Source organism: Convolutriloba macropyga, chromosome 8 (genome assembly GCF_964194025.1).
Source record: "Convolutriloba macropyga chromosome 8, txConMacr16.3, whole genome shotgun sequence".
NCBI classification, from domain to species: Eukaryota; Metazoa; Xenacoelomorpha; order Acoela; family Convolutidae; genus Convolutriloba; species Convolutriloba macropyga.
Genome location: NC_134475.1, coordinates 42216449 through 42244222, shown reverse-complemented (window position 1 = coordinate 42244222; position 27774 = coordinate 42216449). Strand labels below are relative to the sequence as shown.

Sequence of the window (27774 nt, the reverse complement as noted above, 5' to 3'; positions counted from 1 at the left end):
TACAGGGAGTTATCGAGGTTTAAAATTTTGAGAAAATAGAGAGAAGTCCGTTGACTTTATCCACATTTTCGACTAAATTTTTGATAATTTTGCTAAAGTTTGCTAATTTTTTTTTACGAAAGTGTTGTTGATTTCATTTTGGAAGATAAAAAATATTGTCGGCTAATTTTAATTAATTCTTTTTGTCAAAAATTCTGGCCAAAAAGTTGAAAATTCAGACTCTTTCATTAAAAAACAGAACGAAATAAGTTTCTGTCCACTTTGATTAAATTTGCAGGAAGTACACACCCAAACACCACTAACACAATCTTTGTAGAGTCAAAAGTAAATTAATTTTTGATTTTTGTCATATTTTACGAACTTTTTGTAGACATAAAATATATTTTGGATAATTGCAAGTCTCAAGGACTTCCTTTGAAAGAATAAACGAACCTATTTAATTATTTCTTTTGGTAACTAATGGCTTTTATGTCTTTGGAAATATTTTTTTTTCGAAAAAAAAACAAGTATTACTTAATTTTGCCTTCTGTTTTCTTTTTTGTCTACTTGTTACCTGGTTTCACTGATAAGATGTCACATAATACATTATTGATGTTCGAAGAAGGTGCCATTGAATATATTTTGAGGGCAAAAGTGTGGCTTTACGGCTTCGAAAGCGTTTTCTGGCAAAATTTAACTGACTTTTTGTTTGTTGTCTATTTGTTGTTCTTTTTGTAAGCGCATAAAACTGAATATCGACAGTTCATAATGCCCATATTTAGAAACACTGGTAATCGTAAACCTATGGGATATTTTAGTTGATTTCTAATGGTTTTCATTTCTTTGAAGTTAATTGTTTTTAAAAAAATAAGCGAATTATTCAAACTTACTTTTTTGTTCTTTTTCGTATAATTGTTACCAAGCCTTATTATGGACTGCTCACATATCTTTTCTGGTGATTTACAAGTTATTTTGTTTAGCTTCAGTTTTTTCTGACGCTATTTTGATTTGATATTAAGTTTCGTTTTTTAAAACGGACATAAATTTTTTGATGTATTTAATGTTTGTTGTTGTTGTTTGATTTTGCTGTTCGTCTTGACTTGCTTTCTTAATAATGGCATACCTCACCAATCTAATGCATCATTCTTTACTCTACTGAGTTAATTGCCTTGTAGGCTATCTTTTCGTTCAACCAACAATTTTTTTAAAAAATTACTTGAATACAAAGGCGAAGTAGAATACCAGCTCAAAAACTTTTACAAAGCCAAAGTAAAATTGCAAATTTTTAAAATAAAAATACCTCTGAATTGCCACCTATTTTTGACAACCGGACAACAAATGTCAAAATTAACAATTTGTTTTGAGCAGTATGCATTCAAACAATAAACAGTCGCGTTGAGTTATCAAAAAAATGAGATTAAATGATCATTGAAGTTCACTAAATAATGACATCTAGTTAGGATATCAACAATTTAACAATCTGCTGTTCATTTTAAACAAAAATTGTTATTTTATTACGATGAATCTGTGGCTTAGAGCAGTGTAAACGTCAGAACAGCAGGTATATTGCCGGAAGATAGGCTCGATAGCTTCTTAGAACTGCCTCAAAACACCTTTAAAAAACAAGACGAAAGAGAAAAAAACTGATTATGAGCCTCAATTGGATTGAGACTTATATCTTGTTATTCAAAAGCAGTTTTTTTGTTCCGACCCCTCTTGACGGGGGTGGAGTAACTATATAGTCAAATGGTTTTTTTTGTTCAGTCAATTTTGGCCGATCGGTATATTCATTGTAGAAATTTGAGACTGGTATCATTAGCAAGCTAGTACAGCGTAGAAAATGGAATTAAAAAGATTTTTTTTATTTTCGTTTTCTACAGGGAGTTAACGAGGTTTAAAGTTTTGATAAAATAGAGAGAATTCCGTTGGTTTTATTCACATTCTCCGGAATTTTTTACTAAAATTTCGCTAATTTTGCTAAATTTTTTTGAAGAAAGTGTTGTTGATTTCATTTTTAAAGACAAAAAAATGTCGGCTATTTTCATCTTTTTCTGTCAAAAATTCTGGCTAAATTTTTGAAAATTCAGACTTTCATCAAAGACACAACGAAATAATTTCTTTCCACTTTAAATTTGCAAGAAGTAAACAACCAAACACCACTAACACAATCTTTGTAGACTCAAGAGGGAGCTATTTCTACTTCAATTTCCGTTGCGAGTGCTCCGTAACTAAAACTTTTTCATTTTTTGCTAACTTTACTCGTTGATTATCGAAAACGCAGGATTTATTTTTGATATTTAACTAACAAAAAATCTATATCTAAAACATTCGAAAAATTAGGTGTTTTAATGGACGGAAAGCATTATCAGAGGTAGTTTTGGACCAATCTTGGACTGTTACAATACAAAAAAAACTTCGGATTGTAATCAGTCGTTCTTTTTATAAAAAGAAATTCGATCTTTTTAATATAAAAATTAAATAACTGAACATTTCAATTCAAAGCTCACTAGTGATAGGTCTAATTCGCTTCCTAATTAGCTGCAAATTATTGTATCTAGTTTACTACTCGGAAACTTATGGTCGTTTTGAATATTTAAAATTGATTTTGTTAAACAAATAATGGCTTATTGAACGTCGCCTCCAATTTTCTGTTAATTTGGTCAAGTTGTAGCTTAGTGTCAGCAATGAAAGAATGCTCCTTCTTTCCACTGAATTCAAGTTCAATCTCTATTGCGGTTTTACACCTTAAGTTATGGTTTTCTGGCTTTGACAATACTAGATTACACATTTTTTTCAGGTATTTAGCCATTCTTCACGTTTTCTATTTTTGTCACATTATCACGTTATTGAGAGTTCAAATACCACATTATTGGCATTCAAAATAAGGCACAATCGATAATATCAAAATCTTTAAGGATATAGACTCTGGTGTCAACCGCTTCGAGAACTTTCTCGGAGAATTTAATTGAATTTTTAAATTTTGTCTTAAGCTGTCGTTTTGACTTTGTCTATTTAGTCGTATGAAATTTCCTGTACAATGACTCCTTTTCATTGGCTTTTCATGGAATAGATGAGCCGATTTTCTGACATTAGTAGATAGCTGATGGCTTTCATGCCTTTGAAAACAAATGTTTTCCAAAACAAAAAAAAAACATTTACTTTCGCAATTTTGTTCCGTTTATTGTCTGTTTGTTACCTATTCTCGCTAATTACAGGCAAAAAATGAATATGACAATATTGTTCTCAAAGAAAATTTTCAAACGGATTGGTGTCACAAAATATAAAGTTTTTAAAGAATTCGCTATGACTTTACTGGCTTCGACACGGCTTTTCACAATAAAGTAAATTAATTTTTGATTCTTCTCGTAATTTACCTTCTTTTTCAAGACGTAAGATGTATTCTGGAAAATTGCAAGTCTCAAGGACTTCCTTTGGAAGAATAAACGAACTTATTTAATTCATTTTGTAATTAATGGCTTTCATGTCTTTGGAAAAAAAATTTTCGAAAAAAAAACAAGTATTACTTAATTTTGCTTTCTGTTTTCTTTTTTTGTCTACTTGTTACCTGGTTTCATTGATGATAAGTCACATAATACATTATTGATGTCCGCAGAAGGTGCAATCGAACATATTTTGAGGGCCAAAAACGGGCTTTACGGCTTCGAAAGCGTTTTCTGGCAAAATTTAACTGATTTTTGTTTCTTGTCTACTTGTTGTTCTTTTTGTCAGCGCATAAAACTGAATATCGACAATTCTTAATGCCCATATTTAGAAACACTGGTAATCGTAAACCTATGGGATATTTTAGTTGATTTCTAATGGTTTTCATTTCTTTGAAGTTAGTTTTCAAAAAAATAAGCGAATTATTCAAAATTATTTTTGTTCCTTATTGTGTAGTTGTCACCAAGCCTTATTATGGACTGGTCCAATATCTTTTCTGGAGAATTACATTTTTTTAAGTTTCAGTTTTATCTTACGCTATTTTGACTATGATATAAAGATTTGTTTTTTTAAAACGGACATAAATTTTTTGATGTAATTAATGTTTGATTTTGCTGTTCGTCTTGACTCGCTTTCTTAATATTGGCATATCTCATCAATCTAATGCATCATTTTTTACTCCACTGAGTTATTTGCTTTGGAGGCTATCTTTTCGTTCATACACCAATTTTTTTGAAAAATACTTGAATTTTTGGGGTTTCTATCTCTTCCCTTTGGTAGACAATTACGCCAAAAATGTGGATGAGCGGGGTCGGAACCTTATGTGCGATTGCACATTACCGAGCCTCCTTGTTACCTTAACTCCTCAAATTAACGTATTGCGAGTCATTTTGATAGTCAATGTAAAGTTAGGAAAGTCATTGTGAGAGCTACAAACTGAATTTACGCAATAGGTTTAAAAATTGTTTAATCACAAAGACCAAGACACATGTACTGAGGCTCACAAAAAGACAAAAGGAAAAACACAAAGTGAAGACAATAACAAGAGGAACGCAAAAGAATCACTAATATTATCTAAGAGCAGTCGTTAAAGAGACTCAGAGACGGCAACAAAAACACCTACAAAAAAGGCAAAACTCAAAAATTCAATAAAATTAGCTGCCCTTTGATGCGTTGAAAAAATGCAACTACTTAACAACTAAACAAATAATAAAAACAATTGAAAAAAAATAAAAAAAAAACAATGAAAACAAGTAGAATTGCCGAACGGGGAAAAAATTGTATTTAAAATCCGAAAATTGTTCAAACAGTGTTTTATAACTCATTTAAATTCAAAATTGCACGCCTTAAAATCACTGGTTTTTTCGCTCTCTTCAGTAATTCGATGTCATTATAATCACTACTCCAACTCGACTTTGATCAAACTAATTTGACTTCTATCACTCCAATCAATGCCTTCAAAAATGTGTCAACAGCTCGGGGCCCAACACACGCGGCCCAAAACAATTCAAATTCTTAGAATTGTAAAAACTAAGAGAAGGCCAATAATAGCTGAGTTCAGCTAAGGTACGCGGCTAATAATTAGAAAAAAAATTGTTCAACCATTTTGAAGAAACGAATACTATCCCAATCCAAATAAGAAAAGGAAAAAAAATAAGAACTCTTCGTTGAATACACGTTCTAATTGTCTTAAATGATCAATTAACTCAATATTTCTTTTTCTTTCTTTAAATAGATAATTATCTCCATTAAATAAAATTTGTCAAAATTCATCATCGATAGAAAATGAAGTCTACCAAAAATCTGGAAAAACAAGCTCTACACAGCAAACTCAGAGATGAAATATGTAGTTAGTAAATTCCTTTTTGTTCACGAAAAAACGAAATTGGTGTAAACGGAAGTATCTTGATTCATCTTTTAAGTAGAGATAAAAATATAGAACAAATTGGAGAATATCAGTTCGTGATTCAAAAGAATTGGCAAATGAATACCCATATTCACTTCACTACCAATGAGAAGTTTTTTCTTCTTTTCTTCCATTGTCGTTTGTTCATTAATAAAGCCAGATACTAGCACCACTAGAGAGGAGATCTCAACATAAACGGCTTAGCGTCGGAAACTTACAAAAATACACGCTACCAATAATTGCTTCCAACTTCGTTGGAGAGTAATTTAAAATATTATACCATGGAATTTGGATTCTGATGCAACGTTGTATTTTTTTTTGTTTTACAGATTTTGGATCTTGATATTCGCATAAACGTTAAACATCAAGTACATTTTAAGAATTTTCAATGTAGACCTTTCACCAGGCAGCTCTTCAAGCTATTTTTTTGAAAAATTTGCAGCATGAATCGCAGCGAACACTTTCAGGCATCCTGCAATTACACTCTACAAAACTGCTAACTGCAAATGCTTGCCTGCAGCCAACTTTTGATTACAAGCATGCGCAGACCCATCAATTATTGAATAGTTTGATAGATATGTTGTATATCGTCCAATTAAGGCGACAATTGACCCCTGGCAACGTTTCCACCAGGGAGGTTGAGGAGGAAACAGGTCCAATATTTCTATCGCAGCTTACCTGTAAGTGTCTTAGTAGCTGAGTTGAGCTTCGCTGCAGCAAACCAATGATGCAACTTCCAACGAAACAGCTCCCAATAACAATCCAGTCAACATCGACTTCCATCTTATCTTTAAGAAATGGACTGCATTAAGCGATTTCGAAAGCTTGCGAAACTGAGAAGTAATTTACTCGTTTAATCGATTTTCAGCTCATGCTACAATCCTATAGTTAATAAATATAGTAATTAATTGTTTTCAGGCTAGTTATATATACAACACATCCATTATAAAAAAATAATTGCAATAACACACAGGAAAGCCGGAACTTTTTTCTTTAAGTATTTTAAATTCCTTTATACCAAACTTGTGTTAATGAAACCCGATCACTCGCAAACTGATTAAGTCAGATTAATTAACATCTCTACCTATATACACTAAAGTCGAATTGAAATTTGTGAAATTTGAATTCTTAGATTACCAAGGAACAAACTAAAACGTACCCGTGAAGGGGGGGAAGCTATATGCTCAAATGGTTTCCTTTGTTCAGTCAATTTTGGCCAATCGATACATTAATCGTGAAGTTGTGAGTGGTATCACTAGAAAGCACGTCCGGCGTAAGGTATAGTAATAAACAAGTAGTCTTTTACGAGGAGTTAGAGAGTTTAAAATTATTGTGAACATTCGACTCTTCAGTTTTTTTTCACATTTATGGTCAACTTTGTCAGATTTGGCTAAATTATGTTAATATTTTCACTATTTCGTCATTAAAGCCGTGAAATGATTAAAAAAATATTCATGCTCACATCGTGGTTGTTTGGAATAAAACAGATTCGGATCCAGATTTTTGTTCTCTGAGCAATTTTTTAAATTTGCGGCCATTTTACTTGTCTTTGCCTTTTTTCTCGATATTTCACGCAAAGTAAACGCAATAGATTCACGAGTGTTAATGGTGCATAGATACTGTTGTCTGAATTGGTCTGTTGTCAACATTTGCTCTTTTGAATTTGACACCAATTTTAATAATTTTTTAAAAATTTGAAAATTTTGCCAATTTTTGTCCTTCGTTCTATTGTCACTCAATTCCATTCCTGACACAACATCACCTGAGAAGGTCTAAATTAAACAATATATTTTTAGTCAAAAGTTTAGGGAAATGATTACTTTGAAATTTTGTTTTCAAAAAAATGTGAACTTTAAAGTTTTCACTAAGATTGTTTTTGACGTTTTATCAGAGCATGGTTAATGACAAGTCTCATTGATTGCCAAATGTGATAAATGAGCCTTGATATTTTTTTGAATTCATTGCTTACTGTTTTTATGACAGTGACACTACTTGTTTTAAATGAAATACAATGGCATTTTGAGTTTTTGATATTTTAGACGTGTTGCCCCTTAATTTTATTCATAAAGGTCTTCATGCATGCACCAGGAAGCAATTGTAAACCTTCATGCACTAGGAAGCAATTGCAAACCTAAAACTCTGTTAGTAATTTAAACTTAAGGGACGCTGTTGACAAGTTGCTATGTTGACATTTAATTGACGCTACTTGACTTCATAAACATTGGAAAATTATAACGAGTTGATACTTTTCTTCCCACTGTCTCGTTAGTTAAGCTGAATTTTGACGAGTCCAATTGGATTTCTAGCGAGGCATAAGCGAACCTTCTGTATGTGTCCATTTGATAGCTAATGGTTTCTAAGCTCTGTTTCAGAAACTTGTTTCAGATTTATGAAAACAATGGTTTTGTTTCTCAATATCGTTTTGTGCCTTATAGTAATTTAGTCTCGTTAACAGGAAATCCTAGTTGCTTTTACTGAAACGCATGGGCATAAGAATAGTCAATTTACATTCTTATTGGTCTGTTGAGTTTGATTTCTGATTAAAAAATAATGAATGGTTGGTGATTTGCAACTTGTTTTTGCAGACTTGTCTCTTAGTCTCAGAAATAAACGTTTTCAGCAGCCATCCGATGAAGCATCATTCAAACTACTTGGTAATCATTGTTTTAGTTGTCCCACTTTCTCGCTTAATGCAAATGTGAATGGATTCTCGTTGTTTCCTGGCATTAACTCGTAGGACGTGCCTAACAAAAAAATTTACTCTTTTTCGGAACTTCGAAAGATCCGACGTTGATCAAATTTTCTCTATTTACTGGTCTTGTGGTCCAGGCATGCGCTTTTTGAATTTCTCTATAAAGTTGTAATTTGTTTAAATTTGATTCAGAAAAAATGACTCGCACATATTGGAATTTTCGTTTTCCAGCATTTTTTTGGATAACGAAATTGTTAGATCAATCATTTTATAAGTTCCATAGGCAAACTAATTAATATCACTCATCATTTACCTCGTGATGATCTAGCTTTGTTCAACTCGAATTAGATTTAATTTGAATTAGCGTCCCCAAGTTAGATTAACCAGTCCGCGCAGACGCCAATTTATTAACTTCTGCACTCACATGTAAGTCTAAACTGAGAATTGTAAACAATCGAAATTTAAAAAAGAAGCCACACAGGCATGAGCTTAAGGAAGATAAAAAGACGATTCAGTTAGAAAATGGGATAGAGATTGATTTCTGGATCTCATTTGAGTTGCATTAGAGTTGACTTCACGTCTGTCCTTTCGTGTGTTTAGAGTTCATTCTAGGTAAATGAACAAGTTTGAGCTTAACCATTTTCCGTATACCACTATCTTTTTTAAGAACCTATTGAAATTGAAAGCAAAATTTCAGCTACTTTTCTAAATTTGAACGTAATCCTTCTCTGCTTGAATTGGTAGATAATTAGGCCAACAGAAAGGATGAGCGGGTTCAGAAGATCATGTACTAACGCACATTATAGAACTGCCCTGTTTTTGTTTTAGCATCTTTCGGGAAGACTTGATTCGAAAGAAAAAGTCAATGAAAGTGTTCAACATCAAATTTAATTGTTACGAAGCTGAAATGATTGACGAAACTGAACTCGTCGAAAAAAAACCAAAACAACTTAAAAAAACTTAAAATAATCAACACATTCTTTTAAGGTTTCAAAACTGGTTTCAGTGAAGAAAATTCACGTACAGTCTTTGCTCAAAGCCAGCAAGTGTGATTTTTCAAAAACTGCTAAGAATCATTAGCTGTTGTCACAAGCCGGCACATCAAGTTAGGTTTAAAAAGGGGTGTACAAAATGAATATATGACGAAAAGGAAATTTGAAGATTTTATTGGTCAAAACTTCAAGTTAATGTTCAGAAACAATGCCAATGCTAAGCAAAAAATCAAAAACTCTGCTAAGCAAAAAATCAAAAACGCCATCATACACAAGCTCCTTATACCAATCTGATAACTACGTGCCATAAATCCCACTATTTCGCACTATAAACTTTGCAATAATTGAAAACTTAGCTCAATAAACAGAGAAAGAGCAATAGCTTTTTAGATCTGCGATCTCAAAAAGTAATAAACAGACAGAAAAAGAAATTTCTCTTCTTTTTTATTAATTGCTTAGATGTTATATTTCGATTAAAAATCTGTATAACTTATTCTTGCTACTACATCTGCTCTAAAGTAAAATCCATTTAAAGTGATACACACGCAATTGACTTCGTCTCCTTGAATTGAAGAGAAGTCATTTTGATAGCGAAGAAACAATCACCCATTTTTGAAATTAAGTTTAGTGTTCAAGAACGTCTCTATCTCCCCCAATGTACTTTTGGTCGTAAATTTAATTCAGAGCGCCGAATCTTTGAGGCTGGACATGTACTGAGAATTATTATCCAGATCAATAGTTTGAGGGTATCAGTTTTCGTGCAACATGAAAATTTTGGCTTTTTTCTGACGTTACCAGAGATCTTTTTAATAGTACAAAAATTGCGATTTCATAGAGAGCGAATCTTCCTCGCTAAGACAACAGTTAAAATTTCGATCATTTATTTTAGTGAAATTTGGTGATGCGAGGAATAGCTTTTTCATGACAAATAAAGGTTGCGGTTCCATTGACGTTTTTGTTCGGAGAGGCCCGACGCTTTAATTCCCTTCCAGAACTCTGGATCTGTTTCTTAAAGATTTTTGTAAAAACCAGATGACGTCGTCATAAAATAGCCAAAGATGGGGAACCTGATGCCTCAAATACTAATCTGGATGGAAATAACCATCCGAAATAACCAGTCACGAAATAACCAGTCTCAACGATTCAGCACTTTGCAACTAACTTCTTTGCGAGCAAACGTACATTGGGGAAGAGATATATTGTTAAAAACTAAAATTAATTTACAAAACATCATAAACTTCAAGTTTCAGGTACTATGACGGTCTAAAAAGAACTAGTTTTCAAAAGCACTTAGTTACTCTCTCTTTAAGGAATCTGTATATAAATGAAATCAATACATTTTCAACAAAGTTTATCGGGAAAAAGGAAACAAAATAAAACTTAGAATATAATGATTCGTTACCAAAATCTGGCCCTAAAAAATTTCCCAGAACAAATATCGATACTTTCAGCCAGGAAGGTTAGTCCCAAATATCTTACGAGTAACTCCAACAAGTTCACCGAACTGTACAATAATAAAATGAACAGCAAACAAAAAATGAAACACTAAATAAATAAAATTAGACAACCTTTCTCAGAACAAAAAGCAGCAAAAAATTTAAGACTAGTGAATCACTTATTTCATAGATAAATGTTCGGAACAAAGGGAGCCAAATAAAAGAAGGATATGAGCATATACAATCGGAAGTCATTTTCATAATTTTCAAACTGAATTAAATATTTAATTAAACAAATTTGAATTTGCTGTCATTATATTTATCCCATACATTTATCCATATTCGTGTTAAATAAAACAGGGAAAAATAAATTCCAAGCTTCAAAAGATTGAAATATTTTGCAAACATGTCATTTTACTTTTCAGCTCGACATCATGAAACAAATTTTGAATGATTTTCAAAAACTTGACACCATTAAATAATTTCATTAACTTTAACACGAGATTTATATCCATTCGGGCGCATAGAAGAAATTATTCTAAGAAAAGAAACAAAAAACAAAAGAAATTAAAAAATGGACCACAAACGCCAAAACCGGTTTAGTACATGAACAAATTTGTAACAGAGAAACACCTCAGGTTGATAACTGAGAAGTTAATGCCTGATTTAGTGCCATGATTTAATTCCTGATTTTATGCCATTTACACTGATTTACAATGGCTTACATTGAGAATGGCAGTAGCCATTTACACTGATTACAAAAAAGACAATTGAAAGATTCAAAAATTAAGAAATTGAAAAAAAAACATTAGTTCATTTTAAAAATTTAGAAAAAAGGGGCGACTCTGCTCTTCAAGCCCTTATTGGGCTCTCACAAACACTGCAGTATTAATTCAAAATGGTTAAATATCACCGTAATTTCGATCAAAAAGATGTGTTGAAAAAAAAACATACCCGGCAGATTGCCGGAAAATAGCTGACGTTGATTCCAATAAGCATGATTGGGATTGAAATAACAGAAGATATTGAAAAAAAAAATTTTTGTACAAAAACATTTTTCTAAGTCCAATTTATTTTGATGGCATTTCGTAGTTGAACATACTTCTGTTTTTTAGAGAGAGGCTACAGGGGCTACTATCAATAACAATAAGCATTAGAGAGAGGTAACTAATACTTATAGGACCGACGTTCAAATAGCGGGCATCTAAAATTGGGCTTTATGGGTTTATCCCGTTTCTATTTCTGACTTCAATTTTTATACTGACTCTGTTCATTTTGAATTGCTTTGCTGAGCAACTGATGTTCAAAATCACTTTTAGCAGAATGAGAGAAGAGAGAAACTAGCCTAGAGAAGTCAAAAAGATTTCACGCAAAATGTAGAAAAGGCGGCAAAATGAGGTAAAGCGAAACATTTTTTTATTCGACGAAGTAAAAAAACATAGCAGGACAAGTCCTGACGTACAATTCAAAGAATTTTCATTGACTAAAAAAACTAGACATAAAACGGACTATGACTGGATTGGAAAAACCATTTAGAAAAAAAATCCGATCCAAAAAATCGAAAAAACAGTGAAAATCAAAAAGAAATTGCCGCATGTGAACAAAAAACCACTAGCGAGAAAGCGAATTTTTGTTCAAACACCGTTTTCTCACTCTACTTTAAATTTAGAGAGAAAAAATTTCACGCCGCAAAACCACTCGCTTTTTCGCTCCATTTCCTGTTTCGGCGTGACCAAAATCACTACTCCAATTTGACTTCAAAAATCATGAAAATGTGTGAACAGATCTTAAAAAAAAAGACAGCGCCCCAATACAATTCAAATTCTTTGAATTGTAAAAAAAATAGGAGCGCTATAATAGCCGGCTGAGAAGATGAGGGCGGCTATTAATAAAGAAATAAGTCAAATCTACGAAAAGACGGTCAGCTTTATGCACCATTCTGTAGAACACTTTTCTAAGTCAGTTGCTCAACGCAGCATATCGACAAAAGCCTTCTCTAGCTCAGCAAATTAATTCGCACAGCAATTTAACTCACCTCGTGTAAGGTCTAAATCTCGACTGAACACAGTACTTACGATTAAAAAACCTCAAGAAAAAAAAAGAAAAACAATGACAGTTGAAAGCAAAAGAAGGTCAATAATAGTCACAGCTATTGCTTTGCTAATTTTAAATATAAGTATATTTAGCCAATGTACCTCGATAGCTTCTGAAATCATTAAAATTTCAAATAAAACACTCACATTATAAAGAAATGTGTCATGGCAACAGATAGATCGATTTGTTTAGTCATAAATATTTTTTAGCTGACAAACTGCCAAAGAAAAACCCTGAGTAAAAAATTGAACGACGGATAATCGTTTTTTCGTATTAAAAAGGAAGCCAAAGGCAATTAGTGAAAACTTATATTACAAAATTTTTTTTCAGTTTTATGACCCGAATGTATTGAATACGCAAAGAATTTGCTCCAATGTTTCGTTTCATGGTGTCAAGAATTTGCGACTGTTGCTCAAGGTTATCAACATGCAAAACATTGTTCAAATGTTTGGCATTAACTAAATAATTCCTCTTGACCAATTTCAGCATGAATAGAAGGATTTTGAAAGACAAATAACCATCATTATTTCACCACTTATGGTAAATCTACCTTTGTTTGCTACACCACTTTTGTTTCAACTGATCCTTTCGAGATACATAGTAACCAAACTTTTCATTTGGAAACATAGTCTTTTCAATAACTATTTTAGCTGACAGTTTTCCAACATTCCAGCAGATGTTTCGAGTAGTGGATGAAAAGGCTCATGACTTATCCTGAAGGATCCGAAAACTTAATTCCTTCCCTTCAAATAATCCAATATATTTGGATCAAACGAACTGGCTATCAATCATTAAGCTTCAGATATTGCATTATCAAAGCTTCAAGATTCTAACCGAACGAGCGTCAAGTAGAATCAATTTGAATGAGCAATAGAAGCAATTCTTGAGTTGTTTCGAGCCTTTACTTTTAAAATGTCTAAGCTCATTTAAAGCAATCCACTTTAGTTCATTTCGCGTCTTCCTTTTTATCGGCTTTTCGATGCATCAAGGCATCCAAAATTTCCATGTCTCAAATTTGTTCCTCAAAGAGCTGCAAACAGTTGTTCAAAAGTTCCTCAAGCCTGATTTTTCATCAGAAATTCAATCAGGTATCAATATTGTCTCGTCCTACTCAGAATTTTGTCTGCTGAAATTCATAACTCTTTTAATGAATAGTATATCACAACCTCAAAAAGATTTAGAGATAAAAACCGGTTAATAACAATACTTAATTTATATAGATAATTTGACTACAAATGATTTGCGTTTCATTAACTAAATCTCGTAACCAATATTTGAAAAGTTATTATCAGCAGTAAAATCAACTCAAAACCAAAAATTGAATATGGCAAGTAAACAGGGAGAACCAATTCATAAAACTACATAAAAGCAATCTCTTTCATCCAAAAAGTTGAGAACTGAGTGCCATTTTTATTTCTAAGAGAATCCAGAAAAATACCCAACACCATATTACTATGTGCCAAAACACCCAAAATTTAGAGTCGAGGTACTCATGTCAAGAAAAATTTTTAAGCATAATTAGACACGCTTGAGCATACAATGCATGTTTAATTTACCATCAAAGATCTTCATTATCAATTGCATAATCAGACTACTGAACACACTGATAAAGGAACATAACTTCACTTTTCAAATTAATATGGGTATTTTGATACAATGGTTTTATTGGATTTGGGCACATTCTAATTTAACCCTTAAATCACCAGCCCCGAAAGTTAAGAAAATAAAATTCAGTATGAACTTAATTATCGTTGCGATAAGTAGATGCCAGAGTCGGAAAGCCGCATTGTAATAAATTGTAAGGCAATCGGATATTCATTTATTTTGAAATTGATGATCATTAGTTTTCAACTACTACCATCTGTCTTCAGAATGCCTCGATTCAATCACGTCTTTCACGGTCCGGTCAAGCAACAACCTCGGACCCGATACACCTCGACCTTTGATGTCTGTCGCTGTTCTCAAACTCGACAGTATGGATCTCTCCTCATTTGATCCCCGACCACCACGGTAGAACACTGGGGACTTCTTGCGAGACAATCGCCCCCTCAAGTCTGTTGACGACATATCTAACCGTTTCTTCACTGGCCCAGATTCCCTTCGGGAGCCAGTATCTTCTTCCTCAGAAGGGATGAAGCCCCCTTTGCATTGCAACATTTCTCGTAAATCTGTTGGGCTTCGTTTCGGCAAGCGACGCTTAAGTGCACGTCTATCGTAAATTACACAGGACCGGTCATGCTCTGGAATTTCATCCTTGGTATCTCTCTCAGTTGATGAAGGCACAGAAGACATTTTTCTTGGGCTGTCCAAACCCAATACTCCGACTGTTGGAGGTTGTATTGGCACCTTTTGCTCGGGTCCCAGACGCTTGTACACACTGTCATATTTATTCAACCTGAACAAAAGGTAGTTATTCAGAGGGAAATTCAATCCTATTCGAAAATAAAAAAGACTGTTGTTTACGGATTTAAGTCAAAAATTAAGGTTCAAAAATTTCGATATTGTTTTGCTGCATTTACGCGCTTGGCTTTACTGTAAGAACATACCTTATTACGGTCCGATCATGCTCTGTCAAAGAAGTAGTCTTCCGTTCACCTGTCTCGTTCAAAATGGTCAAAGATCCATTCATCTTCGGCTCCTCTTTTATTTCGGGTTTCGGCCCGAGCCGGTTCAAAAGTTTGGTCTCTCGCTGGTCTGATACAAGAGTGGTTGGTCGCACTTCGTCCTGGTAATCAGTTCGAAACGAACCCAAATAGTCAAGACCCCCTTCAATTCTGGACCTGTCTAGAGTCCTGCGACCCTTGTTTAAAGCATCTCGAATTTCTTGGTCCATTTCCGCCTCCATTTTGATTTGTGTCTGCCATTGTACCTCTTGGTCTCGCTTCGAATCAAAATCTCTAGCGGGTCCAATCATGCGAACAAATTGAGTGATTGGCTCCATTTGAACTCTTTGTGCATTTTCAATTTTACAAATCGACCCATCTAAACTTTCAGCGCCATCTGTATCTGGCTCCAGCTTGACTCTCGGTTTTTCGATTCTGTACTTCTCTGCCAGGTAATTTAACCGAGAAAGTTTAGGGGATGTCGATGCTTCGTTTTCACTGTCCGATTTACTGACTGATATTGATCGAAATGATTCTTCAGAAGTCTCTCGGGGAGGCGTCACTGGCTTTGATTTCATGTTTTTGAGTTGTTCTCTCGATCGAACACCAGATTTTGATGCAATCGAACCAACAGTATTTTTCGAACGACTGGGCATTGATACCTCCTCCATGACAACTTTCCGCTTTTTAGTCACTTTTTCACGACGCATAGATTCCGTCTCAGAGTCTGAATCGCTGGCTTCAATGTCACTTGCTTTACTCACTCTGCGTTTCTTAAAGGTACTTTTACTATGACTGGAACTACGAGAGTGAGGCACCTTTGTGTACTTCTGAGATTTTGACCCACCCGACGAAACCTTTGATGACGAAGGTTTACTAGAAGTCGATGACTCAACCTTTCGTTCCTTTTGTTGCATTCGTTGATTTCTTCGCTTCATGGAATCAGCGCCAATGCTCTGCCGTGAACTCACTGATTCTCTACGGCCTTTAGATCGTTCGGGATCTTTTTCTTTTCTAGAACCAGTACTTGTAATCTCTTTCGAACCAACCACTCGTGTTTGATTTCGTTCCAGCTCTTTCATCTTTTCACTGCGGTCAACGCTCCTCGATTGTGCAGAGGTTTTCAATTTTGAATTGGGAGAGTCTGTAGTATTTGATTTTGCGTAGCGCAGGATGGAAATGACATCTCCTACTGCGCGAATTCCAAGTTCATGCAAAATTTCCTTCGTTATATCTGGTATCATACTCTTTTTCATCCTGTTGTCAATGAACAATACAGCATAATTGGCACAGACAGATGGAGGCAATCCCGCATCAGCAAAGAATCCAGCCCAGCTGAACGCTTTGGGAGGTAAAGCTGGATTTTCTGTCATAACCCTGAAAATGAGCAATTACTACGGTTCATAGACAACTAAGACAAGGCAACGATTCGCCAGCTTTCGCAGGCGATTTGAAAAATCAATTGCAATTAATTGTCAGGAGAAAATTGGGAAAAAATTTACTTAATTGACAAAACACTGCAATCGATTATTGCAATCATTGATCAATTAAACTTAAAGTTTTATCAACAATTGTTTGGTAACTCTAAATATGTTGCCTTGACTTTATCCAAAAAAATATGGTTATCCTAAATGGCAAGCCTTGTCTTAGCCTAATTGTTGTGATAAACTTATTAAATAGTTTCCGGTTTGTATGCCTCCCACAAACTTCCGAGCCTCAACATCAGAGGATGACTAAGAAGGAGCAATCCACTACATCAAATGCACAGGGGTAGCAAGAGCCAAGTGTCTGTCATGGGTATCCACGTGACAAAAAATGGCAAGTCTCTTCAATGCAGATTCCATAGAGCAGTAAGGTAGGAGGAATAACACACGCGTTTTTGGTATTCCGAGACAGACAATGAGGATATCTACAAGAAAATAATCGGCGCAATAGTAGCTGTAGGAGAGGCTTTAGGGTCTCGCCCTTGGGTGTTTAACCCTTTCATTTATCATCTAGCACAAGTTTTTAAAGGTGGTTACAGTTTGAGTTGGTCAAACTGGCATCATGATCAAGAAGGAGGATATCAGCGTGTGCCACAGGGTTCCCACTCGCAATGGCACTCGTCCAATAATAGCAAAATTCGCCAGATGTGAGGTAAAGTTTTGTTACGACTGCTGAAAAGTTGCGAGATGCTGGCAGTAATGTCTATATCGATGATGATGTAATCCTTCTACGAGCAAAAACTGCAAAAGCCCAACGTGAGCAGTCCGATGTCAGTGGGGTTAGCATGGTGAATGAGAAAATTGTGATATACTACAATAACCAGGATAAACATGTGTTCGCAAAATTATTCGAACTACAACAGTATGTCCCACAACTAGTGACTGCTGTCTGTAAACAAACGCCTAATTTTTGCTGGATGGCCGTCTTAAATACGGCAACCAAAAGAAAACGAGTCAATTTTTGGCAGGGGTGAGTGGATCCTACATCTGAACATAAGGCCGATAGAAAAACATATTGATGCACTCGAATCATACATAAATTTTTGCGGGAAATAAACCGTCTGTAATTTGTCTATCAGAGACATGGTTGAACGCACAAATCGACGATTGTTTGGTTTATAGGAATTAAGCCCGATACTAAATCATTACGGCAGCTCGAGAAATGACGGGATAGCAAGATAAAGAAAGCAAGCAACTTTTTAACACATAAGTTGGAGAAATAAAACTGGTTAGAACAAAATAAGCTATCCTTAAGGTTGAAAAACCCAATTGGTCCATTTTCTGGGCTGCGGAAAGAATGCTGTAGCCTTCACAGCAAGTTTAATGTTTTGATCAGCGTCAGTAGAATACCTTGGAATTGTTTTAGATGATAAATTGAATTTCAGGGACAATATCCAAACGGTTAGAAAGAAATTGATACAGCACTCATCAGTTGTAGTAAGACTTCGAATTTCTGTAAAGAAAAATATACTTTGGAGATACTACAGAATATAAATTCATTCAATCATTCAAAATGGCATACTTAATTATGGATGTACATGAAGACAATCACTCTATTCTGAGTCTATTCATTTACAAAATAAGCTAATTCTCAGATTGATTAAATTCATATCGCCTGAAAATCAACCGAAGAACTCTTTTCCCGTCATCAAAGTTCAAATATCTACGAAATTTATATCGATGAAAAAATTCTGTCTAAAAGTAGCGAATAAAGAGTTTACATTAAATTCTCTCAATGAATTATTCGTTGGTAATAACAATGATACCCGAGGTTCGAGTCTAGGAGTTCACTTTGTGCCAAGCGTAAGAAGCCAAGTCCAGAAAAATTTGCTGATTTTCAGACGAACTACTATACTCAATAAACTGATAGGTAGTGAAGCTCTCCCTGTGGATTCAAGCGTTCCACTGTCAGCTAGCACAAAAAATCCTTCGTAAGTTGAAGTCAAAAATAGATTATAAAAACGTAATCAGCATAATCTTCACGTGATTGGGTTTCTCAAAAAATCTCTTTGTCTTCCAAGCTTAGGTCGACACCTAACTAATCTCCTCTCAGTTGGTTTTAATATAAGTTGCTTCTTGTCTTCTATTTCTACCTATCTGTTGCATACAACTTTTTCATCAAAAACGGATAGACGGAATTAATTTTTCTCTAAGTAGGCAAATTTTGTGAAATTGCATATATAAACATTGTAATAGAAGGGAAAGTCAACGTAGATATTCATACCTTCTTTTCAGACTGCCCTTGAGTAGGAAGAGTTTCAAGGCTATTTATCAGTTTTGTAATCTAATTTGTTAATACGACTTTCAATTTGTGCCCCAGACCATAATAAGCTTCACTAAATAACACAAACTAGACTTCATAATTAAACCTCGCTAATTCGTGATTACAAATAAAAAAAATCTTTTTTAAGACAAAAATTATTGCAAAAACTTGAAACTTTTTTTGCAGCCTGTTTACAATTGCTCTGATCAGAATGTGATTAATCTATCGTTAAAATGAGCTGTTAAAGAAACAAAGCCTATATTTGAAAATTTTTGAAGTTTCGGTTTAGCAGACGAATATTTGATGACAACGCCATTTAATCCTGTTTGCTCCCCTAACATCAATATAGGGGAGGAACTATATTACTCTCCTTCCAATTTGTTTAGCTATTATTTACCTCGTCATTTGAACAAGGGCAAGTTCTTCCTCCCTGGGTGTCAGTAAGCCTAAGACACCGAACACACTACTAACCACGAAACCTCTAGATAATAGAAAACAAAATAATACCATTAGAAATTGTGGTAACTGCGTTAACTGTGATTGATGGAGAAGAACAGCAGGATGAGATGTTGCAGTCTGAAAATTGCGGAGAATAACTTGGTTATACAAAGAAGGTAGATGAATTTTCCAGTAAACCAAAACTGATAATTAAAAACAGCAAGAGAAGCACAAACAAGAAGAGATAATATTCCAATCAGTCTTTTCTCGAAAAAGATACTTTAGTATAAGAGAAATCAAGTGCGAAATTTTGAAAATCTTTACATTTCATTGAGAACAATCAATATTAATGTGTCAGCTTTGGACACTACAAAACACAGATAACCTGAAAGTATACCTCCATTTTTTTCCAGCAGACTTTTTGCCCAGTGCTTCGTGCCATGCTGAACAAAAATCAGTTGAAAAGAACAAATTTCTGATAATTGACAAATTACAGCTAATAATATTACTTTCCAGATTTGTGACCGCAGAATGTCATAAAATTAGAGAAGTTTTTCGTTCAAGAAAATTGGCGATAAAATTCTGGAGACGTGCACTTGCCTTACCTTGTATAATCCTTTCGCTTGGTTTTTATGTTGTCAACTGCATGATTTTTTCAAGAACGGGTCAATTTGGAAAAATGAAACCTGTTTCTGCAACCAACTTACAAAGTCCTTCACAAGTATCTCAACGCCGACACTTTGTTCTTTTTATAGACTTCAGCAATGAGTTTGGTAGAATACCCCAATTTGTGTTATCCAGAAATTTGTGAGCCAAAAATTTATGACAGATTAGAGCTTGAGGATGCCTATGGGGCTAAATTTGACAACATTGAAAAAGAAAACATTATACTAGAGTGAAAAACACAAATTCAGAAGTCTAGGAGCTGTCAAGTGGAGTTCCCCAATGGCTCAAAATGGGTCCAATTTTTTCCAGCGTCTTTTGCGTTGATCTTGACATTTTCGTTTTTGCTGAACCGTACTTGTTTTCTAACGTCATGAAGTTTTTGACTACTAATATGAGCTGCTGGAAACAAGAAAAGGGCTTGCATTCCGTTGAGTGCTTGGTCTTAAACCAAATGGAAGTTGCAATAGCGAAGTAGCCCCATTTTATCTTCAAAGTTTCTGAAAATCTTCCGAGTTTAAAATACTCGGACAATACCCGAGGAGATTTTATGTCATCAAAGATCTAGGTGCATATCTATGTGATGATTCTTCAAGGAAAGACCACGTTGGCAAAATGCTGAAGAAAACAAACCCAGTCTACTATGTTCTGAGTAGAAACGTGCAGCCAAAACTTTAAACATTGATTAAAATGGTCTCCACAAATCACATTTTTCCTGTTTTTCTGTATATTTTTCCACCCGTTGCGCTGTCTTAATGTGCAATTCTGCTCAATGAAAAAGTCAAAAGGAAAATTTGAAATCAGTTACAGGAAACAGACAAACATACTACGTAATCCAGTTGCGTAGTTGAATATTTGACCACTCCCCATTTCAGATAATAAAACGACATATCGATGATAAAAAAAATTAGCTGAAAGCAGAGGGTGCGAATTAGTACTTCCTGATGTTTGTGAAGACCAATGATGACCACCAGCGGTCTACACGATGCCAAAAAAACAGAGTAAAAAAGATTTTTTTCCATCGAACATGCAGATTCATCAATCGGTTGGGAATTTTGTCTTAAATAATCTCACTTCGCTTGTAACTTAGAAATTTGCCGAAGCAAATTTTTTTGATTGAATTAGCTGCACATGGCAAAAAATTTTTAATTGCATTAGCGGCGGAAATAATTGGGTGTTCTTTTTAACCATGGCGAGCGGGCAGTGTTCCCTCAGATTTGGTTTCGAATTCACAACTGGACAACAAAAGCAAGTTATTTCAAGTGACTTTCCTTTTTTGTATTTTAAAACAACCAAACATGATTGAAAAACGTTCATTTTTTGGACAATGATAAGTTTTCGTTTCAAAAACACTCACCATGACGACTGATGAGTGAATTTAAAAAGATTTTGATACCCGTAGAAATGCATATCGTTTACAGATAAAATAGAGTTTTTGGGGAAAAAATTTTCGAAAGTGTCAAAACTTTGTCTGAAATAAATTTGTGAATGTGGCAACACTAGCCGAACAGGAATATACTATTTTCAAAAAGTATTGACCTTTCATTTGTAATATTGCATCAATGGTCTCCATCGCACAATTAGTCTCAATTCTGAAAATATAAAACCTTGGTTGCTCAATTTTTCAGTTTTCCTGGATTTGGCTGACAAAAGATTATTTTGAGTCAACGAAAACATCAAAGTGTATATAATATGGCTGTTTTTTCATTGCCGTTGAACTCAAACTCAACGTGCTAGTTGCTTTGATGTTACTTTGCACTGTTTTACTTAAAATAACAGCCAATGTGATTGAGCGTAGCGCCTCATCAACAGATCTGGTTCAATCGCAGTCATTTGCTTTTCTGCGTCAACTTAGTGTCGTTAGGAAAGTGGGAAACTTCAAGTTTTTTGCAGGCTAAAAATAAATCATTTAAACAGATAGTTAAAAGAAGGGAGCTAGCGATCGATCACCGAGAATTGCCATATTTTACTTGCTTTCAATTTGACAAGACACCATTTAAATACACGTGTTGTATTTTGTTTTGAAGTTAAGCGTAAGAGCATTTTCTCTAATTCCATAGCACGCTTACTTTCAAAGCATCAAGTTAAGATCAATTTCGTCAAAAAATTTGCTGAGATCTTAGAAAATGTTGTGCATAGTACTATTTTGAATTGGTATCTTGGATTTCCACTATTTTCCCCAATCAACTGTACTTCGTTGTTTGCAAAAAAAAATGTCCATTATGAAAAAGAAATTCAAATTAGGAATAGACGCGTTCAACAATACTTTTTCAGAAGTTTGAAAAAGGTGATCAATATGATAACTAAAAAAATTGGCCTGTTGTTATATTTAACCTAGTTTGATCCAGATTTGTGAAGAGGACGACTTTTGTTTTTGCTAATTGCTCATGAATGCTAACATCTTCGAATAAATAAATGATTAAAAAATTAGATAATCAAAATATTCTCTTGCCAAATTTTTATCTTATATATTACCAATTGAGTCTCTTTTATTATCCAATTATTCACAATTTCTGAATCTTTTTGTTGCTTGTTGTACTTTTTATAAAGATTGAATGTTGAACCGTGTTGAGAGTCAGCGCATTGTTAGCTGAGAGTTGCTTGCTTATGTCTCGACCAAGTTTGAAAAATACATATGAAATTTCAATTTGTTTTCTACGTTTCACGATTATTAAAATCTATTGTAACTCTTCCCAGTATTGGCATATGTCTTTTTTGAGAACCTTGCTACTCAAATCAATTAATTATTTATAAGCCTGTATTTGTATGCAATATAAGATCTGAATTTGATAACATAAAAACCTTGTTTTGGTTTCACGTTTTTCAAAATTTGGAAACTTTTTTCAAAGACCTAAAATTTTGTCGCAGAGCAATATTGTAAATATTTTTTTTCACTTCCATTATTGTATCTTTTTTGTCCTCAAATTATTCAGTTCCGGCATTTTTTTCTTCGAAATCAATTTTAATGTTTGCTTATGGGAATAAACATACCATTAACTTTTATAAGATCGTAAAAGCTGTAGACGGGCTAAATGAACGCATTCTTTATCTCTATTTGTAGAAAATTGCTACCTAAAATCGATCAAGAGATTTTCTTTACGACAATAGTGTTTTGGACAAAAGATGTGTCCCTGAAAGGTTGATGCTGCTGTTTTGACTCGGTATAAATTGTCCAACTTAGCCGAATTGGGCAGTGATTAGAGAAGCTGTCAAGTTGCAGTACCACCGATTTACAATTAAAAAGTCTTAAAAACTAACAACTGACTTTGGCGTTTCAGTCTGGGTTACGCACGCTGGTCTACAGATTCACAAAACAAAAAAATTGTTTGCCATTGCACTTTGAGTTGTTTCCTAGTTGGTTTTTTTGATTAATATGAATAATGTAATCACCCCAGTTTATGGTATCATTTTTTAATTCCACGACCCTAAGAAACTGTCCCGAACAGTTTAAATTTCCTCGAGTTGCACCTAGGTCGTTTCACATGATCTTAACGATAGATTTGTTTCTTAGGCAATCATTTTGTCAAAAACTGTTTCGTCAAAAAAACTATGATGCAATTTAATTATATCGCAAACTGAAAAATAACACCACCTCATTTAGCTTTTGGTTTGATTGTTGCATGCTGAGTACACCCTGCTACAATCAGGCTGCCTTTATCATAACTAATACATAACCGAGTTTCGCTTAGACATTAAAAGATGTTGACACTCTTCAAGCCGGGTAATAATATTTCTAAAGTGCCAGAGTGTTTTCTTAAAAACATAAGTTTCAAATAGAAACAAATAATGCAAATTTCTTAAATTAAATATTGCCTTTAGACACCTCGTGAACCTTGTTGTCTTCTCGTCAACTCAAAAACCAGTGGTTTTACTCTGAAATGGTTCCATGGCACGGCAGATTTCAGCAAATTATTAAAATATTAGAGTAGCGTGCTCCTTGAAAATGGTGAAAAATATGTTGGAGGCTAAAGGCCAATTTTTATACCATCTCAGTAGAGGTCTTTGTTCTTTTAAGTCAGGCTATCATGTTTCCATTCAAAGAATTTTACCATTCTTTGCACAGACTCAATATGTTCGCACATCAATTTTTGCCATTCCAAAAACTTGCTTTCAAAAATCTCAATAATTCGGGTACTAGTCTGTGCTTTGGTTCCGCAGCTTTACGATTTTTTAATCGGCGCGTAAAATTCTGACTATTGCATGTATAGATATCGAAGTAATCTATGATGGCAGCCGATGAGCAATTGACGTTTCCTGCTCATCCATTGTTATCGTCATGTCGTTAGTTAACCTCAAAGAAGCAACTGTAGTTTGCTGGTAAGACCCCTTTTGTTGCTTTTTTTGTAGGTTTTGTGTTTTGTTAACAATTTGCACAGGGTTCTGTTTCATAAAGCGCAGTTGACACAATTTTTTGATTCTCACAAACAACATGTGACAAAATATGTTCCTTCACTTTCTTTTAATTTTACCTCTACTATTTCAATTAACTTTGTTGTCAGTTCAGAATTCAGACTACTAATAATAGTTAGAGTTTTCTTGTCCAATTTAACAACCGGAGTTTGGCCCTGATAATTGAAAGTTTGGGTATAAACCAGATTTTGGGTTTTGTCATTCTCAACCTTAAATGCTTCAGAACTGTTCTGAATATCTGCTTCTTCAACACACATTATTGCAAAGAAAAAAACTTGCAATGGAGAGAAAAATTGTTACATAAACAGACTATTCAAATATAGGACGAAAACAGCAACAACAAAAAAATGGTTAATACGAATTCTTGTAATTTTGATATGATATAAATTAACTTCAAAAGTGAAATCTTTGTGAGATTCACTTTCAAGATGGCATCATGATAAAAGAGAATCAAGTTCTAATTAAGAGAGAAACTCACAAAAGGGTAAAACGCACTTCAGTCAGCATGTATTCAGTTCCTCCTCATCTGCCCTGAGCTCCATCCTTTAACTTTTCAACCTTTTTTCTGGCATATTCGATATTTTTTTGAGCGCTAATTTCCTCAAAATGTGCTTCAAGATAAGAGATACAAAATTTAATTCATATTTTTATTATTGAAGTTGCCAGGATGCACCTGCAGTAGTTTCCTTTAGAACAAAACCAAAACTGCTTTTTGTTCTTTTTTACTAGACAGCAGGGGTTTCTTCACCAAGATTACCAAAAAACATTTTTGATTCGCACATTATTCAAAAGGATCAATTCTCCTGTTGTAAAAAAGTCTCGAAATGATTTAGAAACCTTTTCAATCTTTAAGAAGTTCGTCTATATTTTACAGAGATATATTGTTGCTCAGTTGGTTATTAATTCAGTTGTTCAAAACGTCATACCTTATAATAAATCGTGTTTTTGTTGAAGCTTACTAGGTGGTGGTAAATTTAAAGGTCTTGTATTCTAAAATCTGTCAATACAATTCTGAAGAATGTTGTTACAATTAGCGACAATAAGTTCATGAACGGTTTTATGATCCACCAAATGGACTGAACAATGAAATACTACAATGAAACACCCCAGAAGCGTAATTAAATATAGAGGATCGAAATTTATACTTACAACTCTGTTTCTAGGATTCAGGAGCCTCGTCAAAATGTGTACTTAGCAATATATGATTTAGTTGTCTATTGTCCCTTCTCGCACAAAAACTCTAAGTATTATCAATCTCATTTACGCATTTGGTACCACCGCACTTCCATGGAAAAACAACGGGGCTGCGCAGGAGTGCAGAACTTATCATCATCCGGACGTATTTTATAGCGTCACAAAATGTGTAGTTTTTTTCAGTGATTTTTTTTTGTTGTTTTTTGCTTTAACGTGCGTATTGCCCAGGACCCTGCGCTTCCCATGTAGAAAAACTCAAGCGAAACAAAATTGACTTTTTTTCAATTTTAAAAATCGCTGTTGAGAATTTAAAATTTTAATTGCCTCGTGATAATTGTAAGCTTCCTCACCTTCTTTCGGACATTATATGGCCAAACGAAAGTGAACATACAATAAGGAGGAATGATTTTGTCATCTAAATATTTTTTCCGAACTACTTTTTCATCGCCAGATGAAGGTGAAAATGCTATAAAAACAAAAAGTGTATAAAATTTAAAAACCTTGTCTTCGATCAAATGTAGGTATTTCAAGGGATATTGTGAAAATTACATCAAGAATTTTACATCATTTTTTGCAGTAAAGGAAAAATATGGAAATGCCAAATAAAAACGCCTTTCTCTGGACAAAAAGAGAAATGATATATCTAAGCTTGAAAAAATTTGGGTTTTATTGAGGATTTGAATAATGATTTAAATGTTTCTCTGGCAACTTAAGCTCAAACAACCTAAGCAATTTTTAAATTTCTATTGAAATCCTTAATAAAACCCAAATATTTTCAAGCTTAAATTTATCATTTTTCTTTTTGTCCAGATCTTGGCGTTTCCCTACTTCCTATATAACTTTATTTTGCACTGGTTTGGCAAATTTTCGTTTCGTCAAGAATAAAAAACGGATTCAACAGTACATGAATTTTGTGCATATTTGAAACAAAAGATGAGTGAGTGTCAACTGCCACCTCCCTGTCTACTAAAGCAGACCCAAGGTGAGCTCCTTTAACAGCCTTAAAGTATAAAAAGCTAGGGCTACTTATTTGTGTGCATGAAGTAGGCTCACCTATATCTCTCAGACTAAAAGACTCGGTATAACACTGAAGGTATACTTCAATTATGACGATGTATAAAAGAGTTAACACCAGAGTCAGAGGTAAACAGATCGTGCAATTACTCTAATAGACTGACTATAGTTAATAGATGTAAAAGAAACCAATTTGTCAAATTAAAATTACTTCCAATACTTAAAACAAACGTTTTCGAACTTTACGTTCATCGTCAGGTTAAAACTGTTTTACAAATTGTTAAAAGATAAAATGAATATGTATTTACATTTGTCTGAGATGACAATTAAAACAATTCTAGGAAACATTCTAAAAAATTCAATCGAAAATTTTTCCTTATATACAATATTTAGCCTATTTACAACACATATTTACATCTGTTATCGATTTACTTAAAAACATTCCTATTCCGGATTTTTCGATTTTGTCCATGTTCTTGTATTTTTAGGGTTATTCCGAATTTGCCCTAACCATAAGTATCCCTCTTGTGGAGGTTTTGCAAATTTCGTTTTGTCATGCACAAAATGTTTTTTGCCCTATGCATTCTCATTTAGTCAAAAATATGATTTGCACTAATATTTTAGCGTGAGTTCCCTCCCCCTATATTCGTCGCGTGTGTTTAGTGCCGGCTTCAGCTTGCTGATATATATAGCTTCGATGATCATTAGTTTTTCTACTGACCGGCAGGCGTCCAGAATTCTCCATTCAATGTCATTCGTGGCGCCACGACATTCAACTAGATGTTGACCCACCTGTGAATCCTTCTTTTGATGTTCTGTTATCCTTGTGGTAACATGCCGGCTTGTTTGCCCAACATAGATGGATCCGCATCCATTACATTTAATTTCATATACCACGTGGGATTTCAGATCTCTATCGAAGGATGATTTCAAGGTGGGGAGGCACGATCTTAATTTTCGCGTTGTAAAAACTACTTGCAATTCGCATAGTTTCTTCAATTTGCTTGCGAAGTTTTGAGTGAGGTTGCCTCTGTATTGTAGAAAAATAGTTGGCTTATCATTAGATTTAGTCTTGCTTTTTTACATCTGTATTTTTAGGGTTATTCCGAATTTGCCCTAACCATAAGTATCCCTCTTGTGGAGGTTTTGCAAATTTCGTTTTGTC

At 34.1% G+C, this 27774-nt stretch overlaps 2 protein-coding genes across 2 annotated transcripts in view; both read right to left on the bottom strand.

Moving 5' to 3' along the window:
• The window catches only part of LOC142344128 (mitochondrial ubiquitin ligase activator of nfkb 1-A-like), a 145648-nt gene extending 139538 nt beyond the window's left edge, over window positions 1-6110 (bottom strand). Inside the window, exon 1 of the mRNA XM_075395646.1 lies at window positions 6005-6110. Coding sequence (XP_075251761.1) covers window positions 6005-6109 — 105 coding nt within the window. The 5' untranslated portion in view covers window position 6110. The remainder of the gene's footprint in view (window positions 1-6004) is intronic.
• A 7624-nt stretch (window positions 6111-13734) lies between these two features.
• On the bottom strand, window positions 13735-16516 carry LOC142344738 (uncharacterized). The gene is made up of 2 exons (XM_075396630.1): window positions 15087-16516; window positions 13735-14935 (listed from the first exon to the last, which is right to left on the bottom strand). Exons 1-2 carry the CDS (start codon window positions 16514-16516, stop codon window positions 14395-14397), a joined length of 1971 nt encoding a protein of 656 aa, XP_075252745.1. The 3' UTR covers window positions 13735-14394.
• Window positions 16517-27774: the final 11258 nt, after the last annotated feature.

Excerpts from the sequence above, each read along its gene's own strand:
- LOC142344738 (XM_075396630.1), bottom strand. The coding sequence starts at position 16,516 with ATGACAGAAAATCCAGCTTTACCTCCCAAAGCGTTCAGCTGGGCTGGA. Across the intron at positions 14,936-15,086 it reads CATGATCGGACCGTAATAAG|GTTGAATAAATATGACAGTG; the intron begins GTATGTTCTTAC and ends CCTTTTGTTCAG.